The sequence below is a fragment of the Anabrus simplex genome, chromosome 5 (genome assembly GCF_040414725.1).
Source record: "Anabrus simplex isolate iqAnaSimp1 chromosome 5, ASM4041472v1, whole genome shotgun sequence".
NCBI classification, from domain to species: Eukaryota; Metazoa; Arthropoda; class Insecta; order Orthoptera; family Tettigoniidae; genus Anabrus; species Anabrus simplex.
The window spans coordinates 326531932-326550924 of record NC_090269.1 but is presented as its reverse complement, the minus strand read 5'-3'; the positions used below and the strand labels follow the sequence as shown (position 1 = coordinate 326550924).

The following is an 18993-nucleotide window of genomic DNA, read 5'->3' as shown; positions in this document are numbered from 1 at the left end:
TTCATCCTTTAAACTATTTTTTTTATTGGTTACCTTTAGCTTTCTGACAATAAGGCTTGAAGTTTCCATATAAAATTCACTACTATTTACACTTGATCAAATATTGAATCCACTTATGTTTTGAAATTAGAATATGCACCCTATTTTAAAAACTAATTAGGGATCTACCAATAATACAGTAATTTATAGGGTGAATTACTGTTATGTAAGAGACCTCTAATATGCTGCTATAGAATAAAAGGTACAGTAATTTAAAAAGACATTTATATATCAGTGTTTGAATCAGCTTGAATTACGAGGATATTTTTAAAAACATTTACCAAATATCAGTATTTAGAGAGTATTTATTTAAAAACTAACCATAACAGATAACTTGTGGAATGTGTTTCATGATTCTCATGCTCCCAGTATGACCACAGATAAGTTGGTTACTAGCAATTTGGATAAAAAATGAAACAACTTTGCAAACAAGTTGCAAGACAACTGATATCAGACAGAGTTCATGTTGCATCCTCACTTCACCACACAAAATTCAGAAGTCCCACTGGTCAGGCTCGATTTCTAACTCTGCCAACTTTTCTGCTGCTAGGATGGATGCCAGGTCATCTGAAAAATCATAGAACAATTTATTTATGTGATATTTAAGAAACAATTTTAGTGCAAAGAATTAAATAGCAGCATGGAACAAAAATGGTGATTATTTTCTAATTGGTACTTTCTCAGATAATATTCTTGAAACCGAGCAGATGATGATTATGATGATAGTATTCAGAGGTGAACAGTGGTGGTTTTAGGATTTCTAATTTTGTCATGCCAAACAATTTGAAAGTACCTCTACACTTAAAATTAAAGTAAAGGGGGTTCAAGCACAAGTCCTGGGGTATTGGACATCTTCAAATTAAGCCAAGTAATCGTTAGAGACATGATATAGGCTTTAAGGTTACGTCGTGTCAAGAAGATAAGGTGAAATTCTTTACGAGAAAGGCTTTCTCGAGGACAGTTGAGATTTTCTTCTGATGACGCAGTGCATAGTTCTCTGTGAAACATAAAAAATTTCACCTTATTTTCTTGACACAGCAAAAGCCCAAAAGGCTATACCATGTCTATAAGTACAGGCCGTGAAAGCATCAATGGCAACAAAAGTAATCGTTCTTCAATATCACTGGCGAAACGATTTCGACTCACCTCTGCCGCATTTCTGCTTACTGTTGATCAACTTTTCACCTCTGCACTTCGTTACAAGTGTCAAAATACTGCCTCTTGATCATCTGTGCCTTGCACTAGATGATTTCATCAATACCTGACTTTCTATGATAATATTCTAGCATGTTCTTGATGTTTTGCATGTGCCTATGTGTCTTTACTTCCCCTCTCTCCAACAACATATAAATTTGGCTGTTTCAACATACTCCCTGAGGTGGACTATAGGCCTGTTGAAGAGAGGGAGAGGATTATTTTTTCCAGTGCTTTATCTCTCGTCACTATGGACGTGTGCACCATAATGCTGCAAAAATGGGAAGCTTCAAATATATGAACATTTGTAGTACTTCGTGTAATGAAAGTACATTTTCCTACTACACTATATTATTTGGAAGTGTACCATCATGGTCAACCCCTTGCTGATTGATTGAGAGGTTATATGGAAGGACAGTCTTGACAGACATTTGGGCTTCTTGGAATGCCTTTAGTACCACTTATCTCTGTGCTCCTTTTGTGTGTAGGACACTGCGCCTTCGTGCCATTTCCAATCCAAGCAGTGCAGATCTCGAGTTTACGACGGAGTTATTTCTTGGAAATTTTCTATTTTACCCCTTTTGATTTGTATTCCACCTTTGGTATTTTCTTTGGAATGCTTGTTTTCACAGTTGGTATTAGTGTAAAAATTTGTTCGCATGTACTGATATGTCCTTCGAGATGGGGATTACTTGTACTGTAAAAATGGCTGGGAAAATATTCTGATAATATGTTTGTAAAATTATTGAAAATAATTGTACTAATCTGGAAGTTGATTGTCCCTCATGTTAACTTCACTTCTTGTACCTGATTATGTGAAAAGGTATGTTAATCTCAAACTGTGTCTAATGGAATATCTTGAAGATATTGTAAATCTTTCTTACTCTGCTTGAGATGCCGTTCGTCTATTTTAACTCTATATCTATATTTTTGTAAGGTTCACTGGTTATAATCCCCTTTTCTATTTCTTGAAGATTGCACGTGAAGTAGCTCCGTACTTATTGGGCAAATGCATGTCATTGTGGATTTTGAATAAATCTGTATTTGAGTTTTGGTTAAATTTTCTCCTCTGTCCTCCCTTGGAGATCACAATCCTCACTAGGTTCGTTTTTTATTCATAACTGTAGCAATGAAACGTACATGGCATAAATCTAGATATCCTTGTCCTTGTTCCCTTAAACTTATAACCTTCCACTCCCTGTACCAACCACCTCGGGCCTCTACTGCCAGTACACTATACTCAGCTTTTTGCTTCTTTAATATTGGAGGCCACTGCTTCATGGTTTTCTTGCTCTTGACATCTCAATTGTTGTGCGTTATTGTGCTTCTTACCTTATAGCAACACCATTCGAGGCTGGGCCAAGTAGTGTTACAAAGGATAGCAAGTTAAGCTACGAAGGTCATCTAGAATTAAGTTTCCCATTTAAAAAAAACAAAAAACAAAACAGTATAGTTATTTGAAAACTTTATTGGCATCCGATACAGCAATGTTGGAGCTACTTTTCGACAATCACCACAAGAATTGAGACACTTGACATATCGTCAAATCAAATTTGTATGCCGGTGTTGTAGAGGTCTGCCGCCTGGGAATGGAACAAACGTGTGACATTCATCTTCAGCTCTTCGTCCATGTGAAAATGGTAACAGGAGGACAGGAATTTCTTGAGGTGCAAGAAAAAAATGAAAATCACTGGTAATAATCTCAGGACTGTACGGTGGATGATCAAACACCCTCTCAGCCGAACTCCTGCAGAACAGTTGCTGAGTGATGGGCCATATGTGGGCAAGCATTGCCATGGATCAGCACAGCACCTGCACTGAGCAGTCCACATGCCTTTTCTGAATGACCCATCGCAATTTCCGCAGAAACTTTACGACAGACCAAACCTCGCAGGTGGCGGGAGAAAGAATACGAGCCGCCATTTTTAGCCACTGCTGCTGCGCTACTGACACCAGGTGGGACTTGTCTGGCTGGTATATGATTGCTATGTCCTTGATCTGTCATGCATGTTCATATTTCTGGGCTAATTATGTTTACTTTACAAGAAATGAAGTAGGGAAACTTAATTTTTGGATAGCCTGCGTATTTATTCCAATACTATCTTATTTTTGGATGACATCCAAGCGCAACACTTATTACGAGTTCATCATTAAATTATCTATTGATCTAACTTCTCCAGTAATGAACATATAGACTGTTATGCCTTTCAGCGTTCAGTCTGCAAGCCTCTGTGAATTTACTAACCACCCCCACAATCCTCTATTTTTAACTAGTCATTTAGTTCATTTAGTTCTATACCTCTTATCTTTAAATCGTTCAAAACTGAGTCTAACCATCGTCCTCTTGGTCTCCCTCTACTTCTCTTACCCTCCATAACAGAGTTCATTATTCTTCTAGATAACCTATCCTCCTCCATTTGCCTCACATGACCCCACCACCAAACCTGGTTGATGCATACAGCTTCATCTGTCGAGCTGACTCCTAACTTATCCTTTATCTGTCCATTCTGAGTACCCTCTTGCCATTGTTCCCACCTGTTTGTACCAGCAATCATTATCACTACTTTCATGTCTGTTACTTTTAACTAATGAATAGGATGTCCCGAGTCCATTCTGCTTTCACTCCCATAAAGCAAAGTTCATCTGAAAACAGACCGATGTAAAGATAGTTTCTTCCGGGAGCTAACTTCCTTCTTACAGAATACTGTTGATCGCAACTGCCAGCTCACAGCATTAGCTTTGCTGCACATTGATTCAATCTCACTTACTATATTATCACCCTGGGAGAACACATATCCTAAATATTTGAAATGATCTACCTGTTCCAGGTTTGTATCCCCAATCTGACATTCAATTGTCTTGGATTTCTTATCTACTGATATCAATTTAGTCTTGGAAAGGCTAATTTTTGTACCAAACTCATTGCACCATGTAGTATATTGATCATGTCAGGAACTAAGAGAGTATATAATTAATAGAAAATGATGATGTATCGATTCGACTTATGACAATGCTACGGCAATGGATGTTCTGATGTTTGTTCGATATGGTTATTAAGAATATGTATGTATGCTAATGTTAATGAGTAACAATTTTAATAAAGTACGTTATGCTATTAATATCTAAAATAGTCCAGGATACTACAAATTGGTGATGAGGATTATTATTATTGTTTATTATTATGTGATCCATGTGTGTTAACTTACGTATGAAATAAACGTAACATTTCATGGGTAAAAAGGATGATAACTATGAGTTGCATGGTAGGACAGTTACATGAGTTTTTGCCAGAAAAGGAATGGAAAATTTTTAAGGCACGAATGGAGAATTTCTTTACTGCAAATTAAATAATGAGCGACACGCGGATGAAAGCAGTATTTTTCTATTCGCTCAGTGAGAAGGCATATAGGTTGATGGTTAACCTTACAGTTCCAGACTCACCCAAGACAAAACCATACGGTGAGCTAGTAGCTTTGTCTGATAGACATTTTTTACCAGCTGAATTTGTTTTTCCACTAGGTTTAAATTTTATAATGCAGTAAAAGAACCTAATGAGTCTGTACATCAGTAGTTGGCTAGGGTTAGGTTACTGACGGCAAAATGTAAGTTTGAACAAAAGTAATTTAGAACTTTTGATTAAAGACAGGCTTGTTATGGGTTTATGGCAAGGTGCTATAGGTGATAAGCTTTTTCAGGAGGATGCCGAGAAAGCTACCCTTGAGAGTTTAGTAACCTTGGCTAATTCTAAAGAATTGTTTAAAGACATGTGACGTGAAATTTAACATCGATACGTGTTGTTGTAAAGGTACATTAATACCAATTTTAGTATTTCAGAAACATTTTTCAATTGGCGTGATATTAGAAGCATACGATAAAATGTTTGTAACTTACAACAGCAATAAATCAGCTCCGTTGGGACAAGCTACTGTTACTGTGGTTTACAATGATGTAACATACACTGATATGACCTTGTATGTAGTGGACTCTACAGGCCAACCTTTAATGGGGCGCCAATGGTCTGAAGCATAGGTTTTTTCTATAGCCCGACCCAACAGAGATCAAGTGTTTTTTCAAGACAACGAAAATTTGATCATGAAAGAGCTGTGTGCTCTATCCTGATATATTTACGGATATACTCGGAAAATTTACTACGAGAAAAATAAAACTAGAGTTGCTGCCAGGAGCACAACCTAGGTTTATAAAAGCTAGGAATGTCCCCTGTGCATTGCAGGACAAAGGTAGTTTAGAAATCGATAGGCTCGTCAAAGAAGGCATACTGGAGCCTGTTGATTATAGTCCTCATGGGTCTCAGATCGTTCCGGCTTTAAAAAGGGATGGTTCTATTAGAATATGTGGGGATTACAAGTTAACAATTAACCCTCATTTAAAGATGGACCATCATCCTCTACCCAGAATTGAGAATTTATCTCAAGTGATAGGTTGAAATAAATTTTATGCCAAGCTTGATTTATCCCATGCTTATCAACAATGTGAATGAGATGAGATGTCAAAAGATTTAGTGATAATAACAACACACACAGATGTTTTCATTATATTACATTACCATTTGGTGTAACTAATGTGCCTCCTAAATTGCAGAAAATAATTGATAATCTAACAGCTTTAATAGACAATGTATGTATCGATACTAATCCGTTATTAGAATTACAGAAACAAATTATTCAGGTGCTTGACAGATTGCATGATGCAGGTCTCACTTTATCTGTTAAAAAGTGCGTAATTGGCTGTGAGTCACTAGAATACCTTGGTTTCCAAATTGATTCTAAAAGCTTACATACTACTGATAAGAAGGTTAAGCCTATTATTGAGGCCCCTGTTCCTAAGACTGTTATGGAGGTTTTTACCATCCACTGCTTCTCTTTTATAACCATTATATAAGCGGCTTAAAAAAAAAAAAAAAAAAAAACTGGAATTGGGATATGTCAAGCGATGCTGCATAAAGACAGTGTTAAGTCCAACAGGTCTTTGGAGCATTATAACCCCAACTTTCCGATCCATTAAGTGGACAATGGCTCTGACTGCAGACTGGGAGCAGTTATTTCTCAGAAAATAGATGGAATTGAAAAACCATTAGCTTTTGTTAGTTGTATCCTGACTAAAGCAGAGGAGGGATACTCCCAGCTCCATAAAGAGGTGGCTGCATTAACCTTTGCTGTTAAAAAATTTCATTTAAATTTATAATAGCTGATGTATCCGTGTTTTGCTACAGAATTTTACAATGTGTACAGAATTCTAAATTAGGTAGTGTACGCATTGTGAGCAAGATTGTATTAAATTGCATAGCTCTTAACGTTACCCTAGAAACGCGATGGAAAAGTCACCAAATATTTTTTATCATATAGAATGAGTTAGGGAATTTTCATTGTAATGGCAGGCCCGCTTGCCTACCATCAGTCACAATCAGGTTGGGGAGTTTTCATTATAATGGTAGACACTCACTCTCCACTTTCATTTTTACATCCTCAGAAAGACTGTCTTAGTGGTTTTCCCAACTGAAATGAACATACATTACAATGACGTCAGTACGAATGGTGCAATTGAAAGCAATGCTTTCATATTAAATACTCAATCAAATTAAAAACCACACATTTTCTCACTTTTAATGAACAGGACTAGAGCAAAATTCCAGAGCTGGAATGATCAAAGCCGCAGACAGCTGTGATCCGTGAACACTCTTCATCTGTTTTCGGCTGGGAGGGGATCAAATAGTGGAGACTCCCAGGGCAAAAACTATGCCCTTTTACTAATCTGTTTCCTAGAAATACCTGATGAGTTGGAAAATCTTAATTCACTACACTGGCAGCGGAAAAATCTATCCGACTTGGGGGTAATTTTTTCCTCCAAGCCAGAGGAGAAACCCCCTCTTCACTGCTAATTTGGAATAAAATGAATGTAGAATTTAATAAAAGTGAAGAGGAAGAAACTTTTGTTAAGAAACGGCTCTTTTCAGGGTTGAATGTTGAGTTATTTAGAGAACTGTGGTGCTATAATTTGGAATAGGAGTAAATTGTTATTCTAGACCAGGCCATACTACTAATACTACGTGATCCTCTGCCTTAAGTATGCACACTGCTCATTCAAAACAGTGCATGAGAGTAGGGATCGAATAGCTGGAATACTATGTTGAACCAGTGTGTTACGTACCAGCTGTATCAGAAAATGTATGAACCAGAGGAATGGCATGCTAAAGAAGAAAGTTTTCTAACTCACCAGCTATTTCCCGCCAATATTCAGTCAGACTGTTATACTCTGTACTCAGCAGTAATCCCATCTATCAGAGTTGAGAGGCAGCATACGAGACAAAGAACATCACAACAAACAGTGTTCAATGTAATGTTATTGTTGATCAATGTTATGCGCTTTCGATATTGTAGACCTTCACATTTAGTTTTCTTCTGACTCTGAAATACCACTCTTAGCATAGTCGGTACGGTAAAACTGAATAAAACATAATGATCAGAAATTGTATTCTCTATAGCTTTTGTAATACTTTTCGATAGGTGGTGGTGGTGGTGATTATTGTTTTAAGAGGAAGTACAACTAGGCAACCATCCTCTATATAACACTAATCAGAGGGAAAAATGGAAGGGATCCGATACTTCTAAAAATGAAGATATTGGCCAAAGGAAGACAAGGGCCATAAAGGGCGTGAAAATGAAAGACTCCCTAGCCCTCGCAAACCTAATAGTGTCTGGGTTGGAAAAGAAAGAACAAGAGTTGACCAAGGGAGGTCGGATAGGATAGATGAAAGTGAGGAGCCTGACACAAGTAAGTGGAAGCAATGCCAGGACTCAGCTGAGGGCCCCATGGTCGCCAACCCATGCTCCAAAGTTCAGAGCCCCTGGGGCCCCTTTTAGTCGCCTCTTACGACAGGCAGGGGATACCGTGGGTGTTATTCTACTAATAACATAGGTATTTAAAAATTACATTTTAGATGCCTTCCCCTAAACTACAGTTTCATTCAGGGTGAATAAATTTGTTTATAGCTTGGACTGTTGTTTCTTATTTCCTGACTCCATATACCGATTTTCATTAAATTCTGTTCACCCATTTGGTCATGGCTCGGCGTTGATATTACAAATTCATGAATACCTGTGTTATCATAGCTGGTACGGTAAAATGTATAAGACATAAATGGTCGGAAATTTAATTCTATATAACTTTGGTTATGTAGTATTTATCAATCTGACCACTAATAATATAAATATTTGAGATTAAAATTTTAGGCCTTTCCCTAAACTACAATTTTACTCAGCATGAATAAAATTATTTATAGCCTAGATTGTAGCAACTTTGCATACAAATTTTCATTACATTCTCTTTAGCCGTTTTCTAGTGATGCGTGTACATACATAGAGACAGACAGACAGACAGACAGACAGACAGACAGACAGAAATTACGTAAAAATAAAAAGTGCATTTCCTTGTTACTGTGGACATGACAGATACAGAAATACCATTCCTTTCAAATTCTGAGCAATATACAGACAAAACTATATATATATACAATAGATGGGCACAAATGGATATTAGTGACAACCGTTCATTACTTGGAATTTTTGGACATAAAAATGATATTGGTGTATGCTGCTAATAGGTTACCTTGTTGAGCATTGTATATGTCAAATTACAATTATGATGTTGAATAGGTTAGTACAAATAAAAATGTTGCAGACTGCTTGTCTCGCGCTCCCCTTCTCTGTCATAGTCAAGTCGATAATGACATTGACCTTGCTATCCACTCTGCTCTTGAGGAAAATGAAGAATTGCCTTTAACATATAAAGATGTGTTAAATCATATGAGGAAAGATAAGGTCATTCAAAAAATACGGACTTACCTAAAGATTGGGTGCCCTCTAAAACTCAATGATGACTTATTACCATATTTTAGAAGAAAAGATGAGCTACATGTTGAAAAAGAAATATTTTGGGGGTAAAGGGTTATAATACCTTTCACTTGAAGAAATAAAGTTTTAAAAGCTTTAGCTCACTTGTATGTATGGTGGCCAAAGTTAGACTCCATAATTGAGGGACTTGTAAAAAATTGTGATTAATGTAATGCCAACTGTGATAACCCTTCTAAGTGATCCCTGGTGCCATGGGAATGGCCACAATGACCATGGTGCAGAATTCACATTGATTATCTTGGACCTTTCCTTGGAAGATATTTCTTGGTGATCATCGACAGTCATTCGAAGTGGATAGAGGTATTCCAGACCCGATCAATGACAGCTTCAACTACCATTAACTTGCTGTGTCAAGAATTTGCCAGATTTGGTCTACGGGAAGTTCTAGTAGCTGACAATTACTCCGCGCTTGAAGGCACTGATATTCAATTTTTTAAAAAATAAATGAATAGGATAATTTTCAAGAGTGGCGCACTAGTTTCACCAGAAACTAATGGTGTGGCTAAAAATTCTGTGAAGACAACATAAAGAACTTTACAAGCTGCAATTGCGCAATATTCCGGTGGAGAAATTGGAATTGTGTTTTCGAAGGTTTTTACTGGATTATCGCAATATTCCCCATGTGACAACAGGACAGCACAAGCTCTTATGGGACACACTTTGAGAAATAGACTAGATGTACTCTGACCTTCCCCAACAATGAACAAGGTTCAAGACAAACAACAGAAATGAGTTGTTTTGTATGGTGAAACTCGCTCAGGATCAAAGGAGTTTTCAGTTAATGACAATGCATGGGTAAGAAATTACCACAAAAATGAAAGTAAATGGATGAGGGCAACCATCACTGAGGTTTTGGGTCCCAGATGGTCCTGAGTTTGTGTTCCAAAACTTCAGCAGTTTGGATTTGACGTCATGATCAGGCATTACAAACCATTATTCCGAATTGAAAATAGCTAATCACAAAGTTTACACAAGGAGTAATTTTAATACCACCTATTCAATACAATTTATTCCACTATTCTGTGGTCAAATACACATAGAAATTACCAGAATTTTAAAGGTAGATGTTTCGCCCACTTTTTATTGGGCATCATCAGCCTCGTTCAATCTTAAAACACACACTGGTCTGAGAAATCTTAACAAATTACATAAAACGTATTGATGAACACTTAATGGTATTGATACTGTGGTTGCATAATCATTAAAGCACAAAAATATTGAATAAAATAAGTACAATACTAAAATCACTTTGAAAAATTAAAACGTTAGTCTAAAAGTAATTGGGTCACATTGTATTTTAAAAATAATCCATGTCCAACACTGAAATGGATCTTTTTGATAAAAAGCTTGAACAATATATATCACACCTGGGGAACAGATTATCAAAACCAAGGCTTCACAGGATATGAATAGTACAATTAAAAGATACAGTACATTTGATGAGGTTGAAGTCTAATATTTAAAATTAGGATGAAAATACGTAGTCAAATTGAAGGCAGTATAGATTAGACATCTTGGAATGTTGGATAAAAATCGTAGTATGCTGAGAAGTGCTAGTACACATTGAAGCATTTGTCGAAAACTCTGCTAAAATTATTCAATAAAAGAGGGTAGGTCTAAATGACTATTTCGTGCAACCAGAAAATGCCCCATATAGACGTGGATGTCCGTTGTAAACAATGTTGTCATTCTGGAATGAAGCAGAAAGCGAATTTGACGGCGGGTAATTGAATAATGGGTACTTACTCATTCTACAGATGTAATGTATGTCCTAATGTATCTGCAGCGTTAGTCTGTTTGAAGTTCCTACTTCTAGTGTTGTATCAATATGGTAGAGGTGCTGGGGAATGCTGAGGGGAAGAGAGGGTAGCCGGAACTTCATGCGCTGTTGTCAGTATAGGAGGGGCGTTATTTGGAAGAGCAAGTGTGGGGTCAGTATTTAGCGAAATAGAGGGAGTTTTTAATTCTAAGGATTTAAATATCTGAGGGACTTTACTATGGCTTGGATTGACCGTATTTAATAAGGCGTTAAAATATGTAGCGGACTTCTGACTTCCGTGTCGTCATTAAGATTACGATCTTTATTATATGTCTTGTCCAAGAAAATGTATATACTCTCTAATTCATTCAAAAGTTTACTTTTGCCCGTATTCCTGATTATTGTGAGATCTTTTTCTATTGAAGTGAAACGGTGTCCAGTTTCCTTCATGTGGGTGCTCATTGCCGAGTATTTATTATGTTTTTCTGCATTGAAATGTTCCATGTACCTTATATAAAAGCTTCGTCCAGTCTGTCCAACATATGATTTTACACACTGAAAACATGTTAATCTGTAAACTCCTGAACTTGAATATCTATTATTGTCGTAATTAATCTTATTATAATTTTTTTTTCTATTTGCAAATAGATAGGTCTTATGGCGACGATGGGACGGGAAAGGGCTAGGAGTGGGAAGGAAGCGGCCGTGGCCTTAATTAAGGTACAGCCCCAGCATTTGACTGGTGTGAAAATGGGAAACCACGGAAAACCATTTTCAGGGCTGCCGACAGTGGGGTTCGAACCTACTATCTCCCGAATACTGGATACTGGCCGCACTTACATTTATCAACTTGAGTGGAGAGAGAGAGAGAGAGAAAAAAAGAGGACTTCATTAAAATAAGTTCCAGATTTCAAGTTCCTAAGTATTTAAACAGGAATAAACATAAATGTTCATACATTTCTAAATATTTGAGTGTGATTTGATAGAATCTGATGATTTTCTTTCAAGAATGAAACATGTCATTCTATTTTAATTAAGTAATGCTGTTACCATATGTTTTCTTTTTCAGGTCGTTTAAAAGTTTATTACTCAAAATAGATAAAAAAATGTCCTTGTTACAAGGACTGCAAGACACAACGATGACTGCTGGACAGATCATAAGCTCCTTTTTTGCCAGTTGAGAATCTCAAACTGTTGCAAACCAAAAAGATCCATCCACAACCTGCCCAGAAAGAAATTCAATACTTCTAAACTTCAAATTGAATCCATTGCTACAGATTACAGGAATGCAATCTCAAACAAACAGGCTAGTCATCCAGTCAGCAGTGATAGTACAAATCAGGAATGGGCCACCCTTCAGAAGGTCATCACTGAGTCAGCTGAGGAAAAAATTGGTTTTGTGAAGGAAAAAAGACAAGACTGGTTTGATGAAAATAGTGAAGAAATTAAATGTCTGATCAATGCCAAATGGGAAGCCCATTTATCCTATCTTCAAGATCCATCTTCCAATGTGAAGAAATCACATTTCTTGGAACTTAAAGGAAAATGTCAGGCACAAATTAGGGAAATCAAGAATAACTGGTGGCAACAAAAAAGCTGAAGAACTGCAAAGACTATCTGATGCCCGTGACCTGCAAAACTTCTATGCTGGCATAAAGGAGATACATGGTCCAATTCGATCTTCATTGGGGTCATTGAAAACTGCTGACAACTCCATCATTTTAACTGATAAAGGAGAAATTTTAGAGCGTTGGAAGGAACATTTCTTGGCGCTTCTAAATTGTCTCTCTAATGTCACTCAGGACTTTTTTCGTAATGTCCCTCAGCAGCTCCAGCAACCATGGATGGCAGTTTCACCCACATACAGAGACTCCACCAAAGCACTCAATCAACTAAAACCAAGAAAGGCTCCTGGTCTTGATAACATCCCCCTGGAACTGATACAAAATGGAGGTATACCTTTGAAGACTCAACTTTTCACACTCATCCTCTTGATTTGGGAAACTCGAGACGTACCTGACAACTTAAAGAATAGAATAGAATAGATTTATTTATCATCAACAGGTTATTTTCCCAGTTAAAGATGATTCAATAAAACATAATATACAATAATATACAACCTTAAGTAAATAACACTAATTTCCTAAAACAATAACCAAGTTCAAACTAAATCTAGAGACCTTTTTATATGCATATTTACAAATAAATAAATAAATAAATAAATAAATAAATAAATAAATAAATAAATAAATAAATAAATAAATAAATAAATAAATAAATAAATAAATAAATAAACTAAATCTCCTTAAATGACTGACGTTATTAAACTACATCTAGTAACATTTACATATTTACATAGCTTACAGATAGGGCCTTACATTCATGAGGTCATTAGGGCATGTCTGATTTTAGACTGGGGTGAGTGAAAAAGGTCCACTGATTCATCCACCTCATTCAGTGATGTTAGTGCCCTCACCATGAATTAGCCCGAGCCACAGTTCTCACTTTAGGCAGATTAAAAATATACCTTTGCCTAGTATTGCGACGAGGAACATGTAATGGAATCAGCTCCAGTAATGTTGACCAATCCACTCTATTTGTCAGACACTTATAAAGAAAGAGTGCATTGGCACATCTGCGGTGTGAGTGCAATGTCCTCATGCTCATAGTCTCACAAAAAGACTCGTAATCTGACAAAGAGAGAGAAATACCCAAACCCTTGTAGTTGATCCATTTCCTGAACCTTATTGGGACTCTTTCCAAGTTTTGTATTAAATACTGCTGAGAAGGTAGCCACACCTCGCAACAGTATTCTAACAATGGCCTGATTAGAGTGCAAAACAAAGTTATTAGAGTTCTAGGAGAAACAAATTCGGCACAATTTCTTTTCAGAAAGCCAAGTAATCTGAACCCTTTCCTAGAAATCTTAGCTAAATGTTTCTCGAAGGAAAGACCGTAGCAGTTTGAAAGTGACACACCAAGATCATTTATTTCATTCACACAAGCTATTTGGAAACTGCATAAATGGTAAGGGTAATTTACTGGTTCCAACTTGCGTGAAAAAGTAATGTAATAGACAAGAAAAATGTTCCACCGATCAATACTATTTATTGTGATTGAATTATTGCACTAGTACCGGTTTCGGCCTTTCTTGGCCATCATCAGCTAGCACACAAATTTACAGTCATTAGACAAAATTACAAAGATGTTACGTTAGAGCATCCGGATGTCTAATGAAAAATAGAAGTAAAATATATTGCAGTTGCGTTAAAATATCTCTGATTAAAAGTGGTGATGGTTATAATAAACCAAAACCTATTGATTGAGCATGGACATGAGTACATAAACACATTAAAATATATAGGCCACATCATAAGACACTAAAAAATATAGCACATTAAACACATTAAAACATGGTATATTTTAAAAACGTCTATTAAAATTTGAGTTCATGTTGCGTTGCATTCATTCTTCAATCCTCTTGTAGTTCTTGTGTGTATTAGGTGATCATCGAGAATGTTCTATGGCTGATATACTTTGTATTGGTATGTTATAAGAACTCTTGTAGTTAAAATTGAAAATTGAGTACTGTGCAATTCAACTGTTGATGTAGTCCAGTAAGATTTATATATACAGCGAGATAGGGTTTGATTTTAGAGCAGTTGGTGGTGACACCTCTCTCGTCTGTGCACGTTGTATGGTTGTTATCTGTAAAGAAAAGCTGATATGAGTATAGCGTGTGTATGAAGGAATGCCTGGGATGTATGTGTGAAATGAAAAGAGTACTTACTGTTGTTGCTGTGGAGGTTGTGTACCGATATGTTTGGAGATTTGTTGTGTTCTGCTACGAGTACGTCTGGGGCTCATGTTAGCCGTGTGGAGGGATGTTGGTGGAGGGGATGGAGGAGTGGCTATTGTGAAGGTAGGGGTGGGGTTAGGTTTGTGATTCGTCGGTTTGTTATGACGTGTGTTTACTAATTTGAGATAGTCATTTTTTATTGCAGGAATGGCTTTGTCAAAGATGATACTGGTTTTCTCTGTAATGTCGTTAATGTTATGATTGGGGTTAGCGTATTGATCCAAAGACATACATCCAGATATTCCTTCATACACACGCTATACTCATATCAGCTTTTCTTTACAGATAACAACCATACAACGTGCACAGACGAGAGAGGTGTCACCACCAACTGCTCTAAAATCAAACCCTATCTTGCTGTATATATAAATCTTACTGGACTACATCAACAGTTGAATTGCACAGTACTCAATTTTCAATTTTAATGACAAGAGTTCTTATAACATACCAATACAACGTATATCAGCCATAGAACATTCTCGATGATCACCTAATACACACAAGAACTACAAGAGGATTGAAGAATGAATGCAACGCAACATGAACTCAAATTTTAATAGATGTTTTTAAAATATACCATGTTTTAATGTGTTTAATGTGCTATATTTTTTAGTGTCTTATGATGTGGCCTATATATTTTAATATGTTTATATACTCATGTCCATGCTCAATCAATAGGTTTTGGTTTATTATAACCATCACCACTTTTAATCAGAGATATTTTAACGCAACATGCTGCAATATATTTTACTTCCATTTTTCATTAGACATCCGGATGCTCTAACGTAACATCTTTGTAATTTTGTCTAATGACTGTAAATTTGTGTGCTAGCTGATGATGGCCAAGAAAGGCCGAAACTGGTACTAGTGCAATAATTCATTCACAATAAATATTATTGATCGGTGGAACATTTTTCTTGTCTATTACATTGAATCCAATCAATACAGAATATGAAACTTATAAATAATAATACGGAAGCCAACCAGGCAAAACGTAATGCATTCAAATACCAAAACCTAAAAATCAAGCTAATGAATGCAACCAAAAGCATTGCCTTCTTGAAGGAATGTCTTTCAAACAACTTAACACCGAAATTTCTCCAGAAATACAATAACAAACATAGACAAACTGCTCAGACACGCAAAACACTAAACAAGACCAATGAAATTTGGTTAAAAGAAGAAATAAAATTCCTATATCGTAAGAAACAACATCTCAATAATGAACTTTATTCAACACATCTCCAAGTATCCCTTAAATTCGCCTTAAACAATAACTACTTCAGATTTCATGATACCATATATCAGCAACAAGGATTACCTATGGGATCTCCTGCTTCCGGATTATTAGCAGAAATATATATCGACTACCTAGAACACACGTCAATTAATAAAATAGATAATATATATTTTTGGTGTAGATTTGTCGACGATATCTTCGTAATTATAGATAATAGATTCACTGATGCAGATACTATACTAGACAAACTTAACAATTTAGACCCCCAAATTAAATTCACTAAAGAAACAGAAAATAACCATACACTAAATTACTTGGACTTGACAATAACCAGGCACGACACTCACTTATCTTACATGATCTATAGGAAACCCACACACACTTAAAAAATGACTCCGTTCATCCTAACACACATAAAAGAGCAGCCTATTATAATATGATACATAGAGCTATCAATATCCCAATGACAATAGAAGATCGAAATAATGAATTAAAATTAATCCACGATATAGCCAAATACAATGGATACAGCAAAGAAATGGTCAACAAAATCATTCACAAAATAAAATCCCAACCTAAAACTAAATTAATCAAAACAGCCAAACCCAAAAATGATTATGTCCTATTTACCTTCAACAACACCAATATATATACTTTAACTAATATCTTTAAGAAGCACAATCTGAAAATAGCATTCAAAACCACACACAACAGCACCAACACTATACACAACACCAAAACAGTCAATAATAATAATAAATACAACCAATCAGGTGTCTACCGTATCAAATGTAACAACTGTGACACGAGCTACATTTGACGAACAGGCAGAAACTTCACCGTCCGTTATAATGAACATATAAATGCAGTAAACCACAACCATTTCTCATCAATAGGCCAACATGTAGAAGAATCTAAGCACAATTTCACAGACATCAATAATGACATGATGATATTAAACATAAACTCTAAGGGCCCCCTGCTCAACATAACCGAAGATTTGTACATTTCTTTGGATCAATACGCTAACCCCAATCATAACATTAACGACATTACAGAGAAAACCAGTATCATCTTTGACAAAGCCATTCCTGCAATAAAAAATGACTATCTCAAATTAGTAAATACACGTCATAAGAAACCGACGAATCACAAACCTAACCCCACCCCTACCTTCACAATAGCCACTCCTCCATCCCCTCCACCAACATCCCTCCACACGGCTAACATGAGCCCCAGACGTACTCGTAGCAGAACACAACAAATCTCCAAACATATCGGTACACAACCTCCACAGCAACAACAGTAAGTACTCTTTTCATTTCACACATACATCCAGGCATTCCTTCATACACACGCTATACTCATATCCGCTTTTCTTTACAGATAACAACCATACAACGTGCACAGACGAGAGAGGTGTCACCACCAACTGCTCTAAAATCAAACCCTATCTCGCTGTATATATAAATCTTACTGGACTACATCAACAGTTGAATTGCACAATACTCAATTTTCAATTTTAACTACAAGAGTTCTTATAACATACCAATACAAAGTATATCAGCCATAGAACATTCTCGATGATCACCTAATACACACAAGAACTACAAGAGGATTGAAGAATGAATGCAACGCAACATGAACTCAAATTTTAATAGACGTTTTTAAAATATACCATGTTTTAATGTGTTTAATGTGCTATATTTTTTAGTGTCTTATGATGTGGCCTATATATTTTAATGTGTTTATGTACTCATGTCCATGCTCAATCAATAGGTTTTGGTTTATTATAACCATCACCACTTTTAATCAGAGATATTTTAACGCAACATACTGCAATATATTTTACTTCCATTTTTTATTAGACATCCGGATGCTCTAACATAACATCTTTGTAATTTTGTCTAATGGCTGTAAATTTGTGTACTAGCTGATGATGGTCAAGAAAGACCGAAACCGGTACTAGTGCAATAATTCATTCACAATAAATAGTATTGATCGGTGGAACATTTTTCTTGTCTATTACATTGAATCCAATCAATACGGAATATGAAACTTATAAATAATAATGAAAAAGTAATTGCGTTTCATTTTGAAGTATTCAAACCAAGCAGCCACTTTTTACACCAGTTATTTAGTAGGTTTAAGTCAGACTGTAACAACTTACAGTCCAACTCACTACTGATTACCTTAAAGATCTTTAGATCTAGAGAAGGCAATTGCTGTGTTGTATAACTGATGTTACATCATTTATGAATATGACAAAGAAGAGAGAGCCCAGTAAAGAGCCTTGGGGGACACCTGAAATAAGGTGGTATGGCTTTGACATAATACCGTCAGCTTTTACTACGCAAACTCTGTTAGTGAGATAGCTTCTAATCCACTCCAAGGCACTTCCTCCTATCCCATATACTGAAAATTTGATGAGCAGAGCATCATGTTGAACTGAAACAAAGGCTTTGGAGATGTCCGTATAAACAACATCCACTTGTTGCCTCCTATCGAGAGATTCTGAAATGAAATTTATATACACCGCCATATTGGACATGGTAGAGTGTTTCTGTACAAAACCGTGCTGCGCTATATTAATATAATGTGAAAATGATTGTACAATCTCTTATACATGATCTTCTCTGCCACCTTAGAAATCAGGGACAATAACACAACAGGTCTATAGATATCAAACACCATTTTGTCTCCTTTCTTGAATACTGGTATGGCGTAACCTTTCTTCCACTCACACGGAAAATACCCTGACGAGAATGACATATTTATTAAGATGCTAAAGTGGCCTACCTAGCTCAGATGCTACCATCATCACTATCTTCAAGAAAGGCGATCATAGTGTATGTGGGAACTACTGTGGTATAGGCCTATCGCTTTTGTCAATTGCAGGTATAATTCTTGCAAGGATTCTATTGAACCGGCTCTGAGTTATCTCAGGAATTTTTTTTTTGCCAGTTGCTTTACG

The 18993-nt window shown here is 36.2% G+C and overlaps 1 protein-coding gene across 1 annotated transcript in view; it reads right to left on the bottom strand.

The window, feature by feature from the left end:
* Window positions 1-326: 326 nt before the first annotated feature.
* Stlk (Ste20-like kinase) overlaps window positions 327-18993 on the bottom strand; it is a 208043-nt gene continuing 189376 nt past the window's right edge. Inside the window, exon 7 of the mRNA XM_067147566.1 lies at window positions 327-606. Coding sequence (XP_067003667.1) covers window positions 533-606 — 74 coding nt within the window. The 3' untranslated portion in view covers window positions 327-532. The remainder of the gene's footprint in view (window positions 607-18993) is intronic.